We start from the raw sequence: 11,620 nt of genomic DNA, 5'->3' as shown, positions 1-11,620 counted from the left end.
CGATAAGCTAAAAAGGGCTTATAAGGAGGAGGAAGAATTTTGGAAGCAAAGAAGTCGAAAAATTTGGCTAACTCTGGGTGATGGAAACACTGGTTACTTCCACTCAGTCACAAAAGGAAGAAAAGCTGTGAATAAGTTCTCTGTTATTGAAGATGATAATGCGACAGCTTTCTACGAAGAAGATCAAATCCTCAAGGTCATCACAGATTATTGTCAAAAACTTTTTACGACAACAGGCCACACAAACAGTTCCACTGTCAATGAAGCCATTAGTCCTTGTATTTCAGAGGAGATGAATGTTAAACTAATAGCCTTACTTTCAACAGAGGAGATTAAAGCAGCCTGCTTCTCCATTCATCCTGATAAGGTTCCGGGGCCTGATGGCTTCTCAGCTTGCTTCTTCCAATCCAACTGGCAAACAGTGGGACCTCAGCTATACCAAGAGATACAACAGTTCTTCACATCAGGAGTCCTACCACAAAGGATCAACAACACACATGTTAGGCTGATACCAAAGATCCAAAGCCCAAAGACGATTTCAGATTACAGGCCAATAGCATTATGCTCTGTATACTACAAGATAATAGCAAATATCCTTACCAAAAGACTTCAACCTATTCTCCATAGCATCGTGTCTGAGAATCAGTCTGCCTTTGTGCCACAAATAGCAATCTCTGATAATGTCCTCATCACCCATGAGGTACTCCATTACCTCCATTCCACTACAGCAAAAAAGATATTTTATATGGCAGTTAAAACTGATATGAGTAAAGCATATGATAGAATAGAATGGGGATTCCTAGCTGATGTCCTAGAGAGACTGGGTTTTCACCGAACTTGGATAAACTGGATCATTCAATGTGTGACTACAGTTAGCTACTCATACCTGCTGAATGGCTCTGCTCAGGGGCTGATCCAACCTCAAAGAGGAATCCGGCAAGGCGACCCACTCTCCCCATATTTGTTTATTCTGTGCAGTGAAGTCCTAACAGGACTCTGCAAAAATGCTCAACTGGATCAATCTCTTACTAGGATCAAAGTTGGAAAGAACAGCCCAAGAATCACTCACCTCCTCTTTGATGACGATACAATGTTCTTCTGCAAGGTTGACCAACAAAATTGCTCCACTATGACTGAAATCTTGAGGAAATATGAAGAAGCGTTGGGCCAAACGATAAATGCATCAAAATCAGCCATCACCTTCTCAGCAAAGATGTCCCCTGAAATAAAAAACAATATCAAAGAACAATTAGGGATCCAAAAGGAAGGAGGATTGGGAAAATATCTAGGACTCCCTGAACTTTTTGGCAGGAAAAAGAAAGACCTTTTCACAGCAATAGTGGATCGAATCAGACAAAGAGCCCGCAGCTGGTCTTCAAGGTTCCTATCCACCGCGGGTAAGACCACATTGTTGAAATCTGTATTGGCTGCAATGCCAACATACTCGATGACCTGCTTCAAGCTCCCCTCCTCCCTATACAAAAGAATTCAATCATTACTTACACGATTCTGGTGGGACTCTAGTATGGAAAAGAAGAAAATGTGTTGGGTTTCCTGGCAGAAACTAACACAATCCAAAGGAGAAGGAGGCTTAGGGTTCAGAGATTTACAACAATTCAATGATGCCCTTTTTGGAAAGATCAGCTGGAGAATCCTAACAAAACCAAATTGTTTGCTGGCAAAGGTTCTTTTGGGAAAATACTGTCATACAAACTCCTTCCTAGATAGTGTGGCTCCGACAAACACATCGCACAGATGGAGAGGAATATGCATTGGAAAAGACCTGCTCAAGGGCCAGTTGGGAAGGGTAATTGGAAATGGGACTACTACTCATCTCTGGGAAGATCCATGGATCTCTCTTACCTCTCCACTCACCCCAATGGGACCAGCTACAGAAACGACTAGGAATCTTACAGTTTCTCACCTTATCTCGCTTGTCACGTTGGATTGGGACAAAGAGAAAATTCAGCAAACACTGCAAAACTATCTGGAGCAGATCCTGGAGATCAAACTGAGCAAACTTGGTGAAAATGATGAATTTGCTTGGCTCCCCACAAACTCGGGATTATACTCTGCCAAATTTGGGTACTACAAAAGCGTAACAAGGAACCAAGACTCCTCCCTGCAACAAGACATAAACAGAGATTTCAACTGGAACTCACATATTTGGAAATTATTGGTCTCACCAAAAATAAAGTTCTTCATGTGGAAAATGATGAAAGGAGCATTACAAGTGGGAGACCAACTCAGAAGCAGAAATATCAACCTGGAAGCTCGCTGCCCTTTCTGTGGCGATGTTGAAACCACTAACCATCTCTTTTTCACCTGTATCTTTGCGAGACAGGTATGGTACTCAACGTCTTTCAAAGAGCAGATGGATCCGGATCAATTCACCACGACCAGAGCACAGCTGGAATTTCTCCATCACAGTATCTGTCTACCACCGATTGGAATTGGCACCGGACCGCTTCACCCCTGGATTATGTGGAAGATCTGGACGAAACGGAATAGTCAAGTTTTCAACAAAAAACATGCGACACCAAGCGAAACGATTCTTCAGACAATTACCTTAGCTCGAGAATGGCAGGAGGCACAGATAACCTCGACAGACCCCCAATTAGGTCGAAACAAGCAAGTGCTCAAACCCCTTGAATCTGACGTAGTATTGTGCAAGTCAGACGCAGCGTGGGATGGGACATCGAAATTAGCGGGACTAGGATGGGTATTCTCCAATCGCAGATCGAACTACCACCTTGTAAACTCAAGCAAAGCAGACCACATTAGATCGCCTCTAATGGCCGAAGGATTGGCTGCTCTCCACGCTCTCAAACATGCATCAAGGCTTGGCTTCACAAAAATATCTCTAGCTTCTGATTCAACTCAACTTATCGAAGCCATAAAATCGGTGACTCCGCAGAAGGAGCTCCATGGGATTCTCCAAAATATCCTGATTCTATTATCTTCTTTTCTCTTTTATGATTTTCGCTATATCTGTAAAGAAGAAAACAGGAAAGCTAATGCATTAGCAAAAGCCTTTCTAATAAACTCTGTTTCCGTTTATGCCTTTAATGAAAAAGCCCAGTTTAGCCCAAAAAAAAAAAAAATTTCAAATATAATCTCTTAAATAATAATCATATACTATATCGGGACCATGCTACTATATCTCTTTTTCACAAGTGAATGAGCTATCCTTCTCTTTTTTTTTTTTTTTTTTTTTTGACCTCTTCTCTTTTTCTTCTTTAAGCAGTTCACGACAACAAAGGAAATTTACACCAGGAGGCGTCACATAAAATAAATTAATAGAGTTTTCGTTTAATTTTTCTAAACAAGAATTCACGTAAAATAAAATAATTTTTCTATGTTAAGGGCGAAACCAAAAAAGTAATATATATATATATATATATATATATGTGATGAAATATATATGATTGTCCACTTGAACTACACAGAAAAAATATAAAAAAACATGCAACAAAAATGTCTAACTCAGAATCAGGAAGTAATATATATATATATATATATATATTTATATATATATACTAGGTTTTTACTCGCGGTACACCGCAGGACTAAATTATAAATTAATATATTTTAAATAATATTTTAAATAATATTTTTAATTTATTTTGTTTTCAAATTTAAAATTAATTAAATTTTCTCTAATTAATTTATAATTTTGTTTAGGATGTTTTTTCTTCTGCTTACGTTTTATACAGTTCATAGGCTAATTACATTAAATTTGTTATTAAATAGAATATAAAATTTTAAAACATTTAGTTTTGTTTTCTATAATTAAACAGATGTGTATACATTTTTTTTTTCTTTTTTTTGAATATTAAGAATATGTTGTAGTATGTGTAATATTTTGTAGTTCATCTACTAAATAATTTATAAGTTAATTTTTCAAACTATGACTACAAATCTATAGTACATGAAATAAACTAATAGTTTTAGTGCTGGTTCTATAGTCCAAACCCGCTATGCTAGGCGGATCACGCAACATGTTCAAAGATTTTTAATCCGCAAAAACTCATCATACGAAACCCATGAAAATAAAATATAGTATGTGAGGCTAAAAGTCACATTTTATCAAATCAGTTTTTCAAATTTTAAAGAACAATACATTTTCACTCACTTCCTTATAAAATAAGGAAATATAATTTATATATATTTACAATTATGTGTTACCTTTTAAAACAATTAGTTTTTATAAAAAAATTAAATATAAGCAGAGTTAATTTATTTATTAAATTAATTATTTAATGTTAATGGCATGCCTGTAAATAAGTGTGATCTTGAATATTTATTTTATAACTGTCTCCAAAATTTTATATATAGATGGTAGATGTAGAGACAAGAAGCAAAGATAGATGATAAGTTGACACCTACCATTGGTGGCTTTGCCGAGGATGTGTTTTTTTTACCAGCTGAATAATTTTGAGACTGGTTAGGTGGTCCTGATTGGCCTGGTTGGAGAGAGCTGGAAGTTGTAGGAGCATTAATTAGGAGGAAGAACATCAGTAGAAGGGACTATTTTTGTTTTTTTGCTCACTAGCCACAGTTGGCTCCATAGCTCCTCCTGATTTTGAGGATGTAAGACATTAAAGCGAGTGTTCTCCTGATTAGAAGAGAAAGAGATACCAGTGTTTGTTCACCGTTGGCAGCACGGAATTGATTCAGGTACACTGGCCCGATTCAAGACAACAAAATTTATTTTGCTATTATTCGATAACTATTATGTACATTTTTATTCGATAACCATTATGTATACGGATCCAATTCAGAATCAACAAAAATTATTAATTTATAATGTTTATTAATTTATAGACTACTACCCTATAGAGGTTTTACTGGTCAATGGTAACACAAAAGGATACATATTCTATTGAAATACGGTTTACTATTGGTTTGGTCAACACCGGTCACTTAATACAGCATATTCGACTAGATGCTAATTCTTCAGATAAGAGCCTTCTCCGACTTACAGTTCCGCAACAGCTGCACATATCGTTGTAACTAGTAGATTCTCCTATATTTCAGTTTGCAGTTCAGCTAGACTTGTATATATATGTAATCGCTCACTTTGAGGAATACACATAAATTCCTTCGACATTGTTTATTTTCCATGGTATCAGAGAGCCTGATACTATTTTTCTTTCGATAAAATTCTAAGATTTCTTGATCTTTGATTGCTATAATGGCAACGAATCCGAACCCGACTACTGCTTCCCCGACAACGGCGACTGCAACTGTGGAGGTGAGAACAACCATCTCACCTTATGATCTGACCTCGGCTGACAATCCAGGAGCGGTGATTTCTCATCCTCTACTGAAGGGTACTAATTACGATGAGTGGGCATGTGGAATGAAGACGGCGTTGACGTCTCGCAAGAAATTTGGTTTCTTGGATGGATCCATTGCTTGACCTGAAGAAGGCTCTGATTTGGAAGATTGGTGGACCATTCAAGCATTACTTGTGTCTTGGATCAAGATGACAATTGATCCGATGCTGCGTTCGACAATATCTCATAGGGATGTCGCAAAAGATTTGTGGGACTACCTGAGGAAACGATTTGCTGTCATTAATGGGTCTCGTATTCAACAAATCAAGGCTGAATTGGCTTGTTGCAAACAGATAGGAGTCGCGATTGAAGCCTACTACGGGAAACTGAATCACATATGGGATAGTCTCGCTGTGTATCGTCCAATAAGAGCGTGCAAGTGTGGACTATGCACATGTGATCTTGCAACTGCACAAGAAGCTGATCGTGAAGAAGATAAAGTCCATCAGTTTCTCTGTGGTCTTGATGAACAGTTTTGTGCTGTTCGGTCGAGTTTGGTGGCGAGAGTACCTTTCCAACCTTTGGAAGAAGTCTACAACATTGTGAGACAAGAAGAGGATCTTTGTGTGAGTGGAGAAGAAAGACCAGAAGTGGTGTCGTTTGCTGTTCACACCAAACCAAGATTTCGACTTGAGGAAAAAGAAAAAGCGGGGGTTTGTAAACTCTGCAATCGATTTGGTCACACATCAGATACTTGTTATGCTGTGATTGGATATCCGGTGTGGTGGGGAGACAGGCCAAAGAGTCGTTCACTTCAAGGTCGCGGACGTGGTGGTGCTAGCTCCAGTGGGGGAAGAGGCAGGGGACAACCAACCTATGCTAATCGTGTCATTGTTCCAGCGGTGGAGAACACGAGTCACGAACAAGCAAACCACGTCATTACTGATCAGGATCGTGACGGAGTGAGCAGCTTCACGGATCAAAAATGGAAGTCAATTAAGAGCATCCTCAATGATACCAAGGAACAAACAACAGAAAAAGTGTCGGGTAAGTCTTCTTTTCCTTCTTGGATATTGGACACCGGTGCTTCACACCATTTAACAGGCCGGTTTGAAACAATGTCTGATGTAAGAGCCATGTCACCGGTTTTGATAATCATGGCTGACAGCAGAGAAAAGGTTTCTCACCAAGAAGGAACCATACGACTTGGTTCGAATTTGGTTTTGAAGTCAGTTTATTATGTTGAAGGGTTGCAGTCGGATTTGATATCAATGTGTCAACTAATGGATGAAAACCGGTGTGTAGTACAAATGGCTGACACATTCCTTGTTGTTCAGGACCGACCTACGAGGATGGTGATTGGAGCTGGTAAGAGAGTTGGAGGAACCTTCCACTTCCGCAGTACGGAGATTGTAGCAGCGGTCACAACAAAAAGAAGACACGTCTTTGGAGTTGTGGAATTCAATAATGGGACATCCGTCTACCAAAATTGTTGGATTGCTTCCTTGTGTTTCTAGTTTTGTTTCTGTTGCTAGTCAGAATAAAGCGTGTGAAGTCTGTTTCCGCGCAAAGCAAACTCGTGATTGTTTTCCAACTTGTATGAATAAAACTTCAGAAAATTTTGAGTTAATGCATGTGGATTTATGGGGACCATATCGAGTACCATCTCATACCGGTGCACGATATTTCTTAACAATCGTTGATGATTTTTCAAGAGGAGTTTGGTTGTATCTCCTAACAGAAAAGAGTGAAGCACCTGAGAAATTGAAAAATTTCTTCGCACTCACGGAACGACAGTTTAACACAAGGGTAAAGACTATAAGAAGTGATAATGGTTCGGAGTTTGTATCACTAACAGAGTACTTTCGGCAATGTGGAATACTGCATGAGACATCATGTGTAAGCACTCCACAACAAAATGGTTGAGTAGAGCGTAAACACAGACACATACTGAATGTTGCAAGGGCCTTGCGATTTCAAGCTAATCTTCCCATTCAATTTTGGGGTGAATGTGTGCTAACCGCAGGCTACTTGATAAATCGAACACCAAGTGTGGTACTTGGCATTGTTACTCCGTTTGAAAAGCTTTTCAAGAAGGTTCCTTCCTATGATCATCTCAGAGTTTTTGGGAGTTTGTGTTACGCTCATAACCAAACACGAGGAGGGGACAAATTTGCTTCACAAAGTCGCCGTTGTGTGTTTATGGGTTACCCACATGGCAAGAAGGGTTGGCGAGTTTATGATCTCGAAACAATGGAATTTTTTGTTTCCAGGGATGTGGTCTTCTCTGAATCCAAATTCCCATTCTGTAGTGAAACAACGCGGCCACTGGTTTATGACGACGAGTAGGGGCAAACGTTGTGGGCTCCGATATCTGAAGGAATAATCTCAGAAGAGACTTTGATAAGGGTTCCAAACAATGTTTCATCGGTCCAAAGGCCTTCCACATTTGAAACCGGTTCAACAAGTCAAGTTAATGAGCCCACGCCACAGGCCCAATCAGATTCGGCCCACACTACTAGTACTGATACTGAAGCCCTAAATCCATCAAGTGTTGTGTCTTCTTCCTCGATAGAACAAGCGACTGATACGACTCAACCCAGACTAGGCAAGGGTCAACGACAAAAGACGGCATCGATAAAATTGAAAGATTATGTGGTGGCTCAACCCACAAAGCAATCAAAAGAGAGCTGCAATGTGGTGTACCCAATTGCAGAAAGAGATGCAGTTCATCGATTCTCAGAGCAACATGTTGCATATATGGCGGCTGTCATCACCACAGTTGAACCGAAATCCTTTAAGAAAGCAATGGAGGACTAACAATGGCGTAATGCTGTTGGGTATGAATACGACGCCCTACAAGAAACAGAGACATGGACAGTTGAGGATTTGCCACCAGGAAAGAAGGCTATAGGCTGTCAATGGGTGTTTAAGGTTAAATTCCAATCTGATGGCTCAATTGAGCGATTTAAGGCACGGCTGGTTGCAATGGGAAATAAGCAAATAGAAGGTGAAGATTATGGTGAAACATTCTCTCTGGTTGCAAATATGGGCACAGTCCGCTCGTTTTGTGCACAACGCTTTTTTACATGGTGATTTATAGGAGGAGGTGTATATGAAATTGCCACCTGGTTATCAATCTGATGATCCAAAAAGGGTATGTCGCTTAAGGAAATCTCTTTATGGCCTGAAACAGGCTCCAAGATGCTGGTTTGAGAAACTAACATCGGCTTTGCTCAAATATGGATTTGAGCAATCTTTGGGCGACTATTCTCTGTTTACATTTGAAAAGGAAGACATTCGCATCCATATACTTGTATATGTTGATGATCTGATTATTGCAGGAAGCAATGTTCAAGCCACACAAGCATTCAAAGACTACTTGGCTTCTTGCTTTAAGATGAAAGATTTGGGACCAGTCAAGTACTTCCTAGGAATTGAGGTTGCAAGAAATGAATCAGGCATATATATGTGTCAACGGAAGTACGCACTAGACATTATCATGGAAACAGGCCTGTTGGGTGCTAAACCGGCTTGAGTTTCCCCTGGATCAAAATAATAGTCTTCCATTCTCGGAGTCATCGTACTTGCCTGATCCAAAGCCTTATCGGCGATTGTTATGCAGGTTGATCTACTTGGCAGTAACGCGTCCTGATTTTGCCTATTCGGTACATGATCTGGCACAATTTATGAATGAAACTCGTGAAGACCACTGGCAAGCGGCGCTGCGGGTAGTTCGCTATTTAAAGTCGGATCCAGGACAAGGAATTTTACTGCGAGCAAACAAGAACTTTCAAATCAGGGGTTGGTGTGATTTAGACTGGTCAAGGTGTCCTATGTCTCGTCGATCTGTTACAGGTTACTTTGTTCAATTTGGTGACTCTTTTGTTTCGTGGAAAACAAGAAAGCAGAAAAAAGTGAGTCGCTCTTCTGCAGAAGCGGAATATAGAGCAATGGCTGATTTGGTACAAGAGTTGATATTGTTGAAACGAATGTCGGGAACCTTCGGAGTGATGCATATTCAGCCAATGAATGTGTTTTGTGACAGCAAATCAGCGATACACATTGCGACAAATCCAGTCTTTCATGAGAGGACGAAACACATTGAAAATGATTGCCACTTTGTCCGGAATGAAGTTGTCACTCGCAACATCCTGCTTCAACATGTTGATACCACTACACAACTCGCATATATCTTTACAAAGCCAATAGGTCGTGATGGTTTCTGGTATTTTTGGTCCAAGCTTGGCATACGAAATCTGTATGCACCAGCTTGAGGAGGGGTATTGAAATACAGTTTACTATTGGTTTGGTCAACACTGGTCACTTACTACAGCATATTCGACCAGATGTTAATTCTTCAGATAAGAGCCTTCTCCGACTTACAGTTCCGCAACAGCTGCACATATCGTTGTAACTAGTAGATTCTCCTATATTTCAGTTTGTAGTTCAGCTAGACTTGTATATATATGTAATACTCACTTTGAGGAATACACAGAAATTCCTTCGACACTGTTTATTTTTCATATTCTGTGAGATTTTTTTTTTTTTTTTTTTTTTTTTTTTTTTTTTTTTGCCATCAAACCCCATATATTAAGTTATCGGAGATGACTCTCTTCGAGAAAGAGCCAGTTAGGAACCGACGGACTTACATGGGAAAAACAGACACCTCGAGCTCTTGCACATTTTGCAAGTTTATCTGCCCGGATATTATCCTCGCGAGGAATATATCTAATACTAAAATCGGCAAATCTATCTCTGAAATGAGTAAAATCTTTCAATTCTGATGAAAAGGTCGGCCAATCCTCGATATTAGACGTCATCCTTAGGAGGTCTGAACAATCCGTAGCAAAAAGAGTTTTATCCATCTCCAACGCTAATAAGCATTCCATAGCCCAAATAAGAGTATTTAACTCTGCATGTAAAGGGGACAGGCTTCTGCGCGATCCTTTTAGCCCCATGTGCAGGATTCTATCGCCAATAGACGCAATCCAACCATGCCCACTCCTATCCACCTCTGCATGCCAAGATCCGTCTATAAAGCATACAAGAGATTCTTGTGGAATTGGGGTCGAAGATGTGTCTGCCTCTATTACCGTTGGTGCTAGGTCTCTTTTATTTGCTTTTCTCCATACTTCTTCTTCTTGGATAGCTTTTTCCACTGTATCTTGCGGAGACTCATGGATATTTTCAAACACTTTCTTGTTTCTTGCCTTCCAAATGTACCACATCAACCAAGGAAATGTTCGCAGATTTTGATCAAGGACACCATAGTCTCTACCTCTCCCATATAGAAAATCAAGGTTGCTATATAGGGAAGATGAGGGAAACACCATAGGGTGGGTAGGGATTGTCGATAAAGCCCACACTTGACGTGCTGGGGGGCATTCAAATAGCATGTGATTTATAGTTTCCTCCACTCCTCCACACCTAGGACATTCCTTATTCCTACCAATATTGCGATAATACAAACGCTGGCATGTTGCCAAACACCCAGTCACACATTGCCACACGAAATGCTTTAGCTTTCGTGATGTTTTTAACTTCCATACTTGCGCCTTGAGTGTCATAACACTAGGCCCCTGAAGAGGGAGGCCGCAAGTAGGGCGAGAGATAGCTCTCGCGGCTTCGTATCCAGATTTAACGGTATAATTCCCAGACTTCGTCAAGGTCCACGAATATCCGTCCCTCGAGGCGTTCAAGCTCGGTTTAATTCCCAGAATAAGGGTAATATCTTTCGGGGGAAAGAATTCCTGAAGACGCTCTATTTTCCACTTTTTTGTGTTAAAATCAATCAAGGTATTAACACAAATCAGAGGATTTCTTTCGTTAGTCAACCCTTGTGGAGGTCGCGCTGGTGTATCTGAAATCCATGGTTCAGTTCAGATGCAAGTGTTGAATCCCGAGCTTATAGTCTTACGAATCCCATAAGAAAGAACATGTTTTGCCGCCAACATGCTCCTCCAACCATATGATGGTCGATTTGACACTTGTATCTCTAATGGGCTACAATATCGAAAGTATCTCCCCTTAAGGACTCGACTAAGGAGGGAATCTGGGTATCTGAGAAGCCTCCATAGTTGCTTTGCCAAAAGGGCAAGATTAAAATCTTCTAATGTTCGGAAGCCTAGCCCGCCTTCTGATTGTTTGGCACATATTTGCTCCCATGAGAGCCAGTGTAATCCTTTACTATCTGCTTTGTTGTTCCACCAGAAATCGGCAATGGCACTAGTTAATTTAGAGCATATAGCTTTTGGTAAGAGAAAACACGACATTACATATGTCGGAATTGCTTGCGCCACTGACTTAATCCGGATTTCCTTGCCTCCCTTGGATAA

At 40.1% G+C, this 11,620-nt stretch overlaps 1 protein-coding gene across 1 annotated transcript; it reads left to right on the top strand.

Moving 5' to 3' along the window:
• Positions 1-4,553: 4,553 nt before the first annotated feature.
• LOC147947676 (uncharacterized) lies at positions 4,554-6,935 on the top strand. The gene is made up of 2 exons (XM_087506777.1): positions 4,554-6,329; positions 6,620-6,935. The coding sequence occupies exons 1-2, from the start codon at positions 5,492-5,494 to the stop codon at positions 6,652-6,654; spliced, it is 873 nt and encodes a 290-aa protein (XP_087362903.1). The 5' UTR covers positions 4,554-5,491; the 3' UTR covers positions 6,655-6,935.
• Positions 6,936-11,620: the final 4,685 nt, after the last annotated feature.

Source organism: Camelina sativa, chromosome 3 (assembly GCF_030686135.1).
Source record: "Camelina sativa cultivar CO46 ecotype springtype chromosome 3, ASM3068613v1".
NCBI classification, from domain to species: Eukaryota; Viridiplantae; Streptophyta; class Magnoliopsida; order Brassicales; family Brassicaceae; genus Camelina; species Camelina sativa.
The sequence above is the reverse complement of the archived record's forward strand: the minus strand, read 5'-3'. Positions and strand labels throughout refer to the sequence as shown.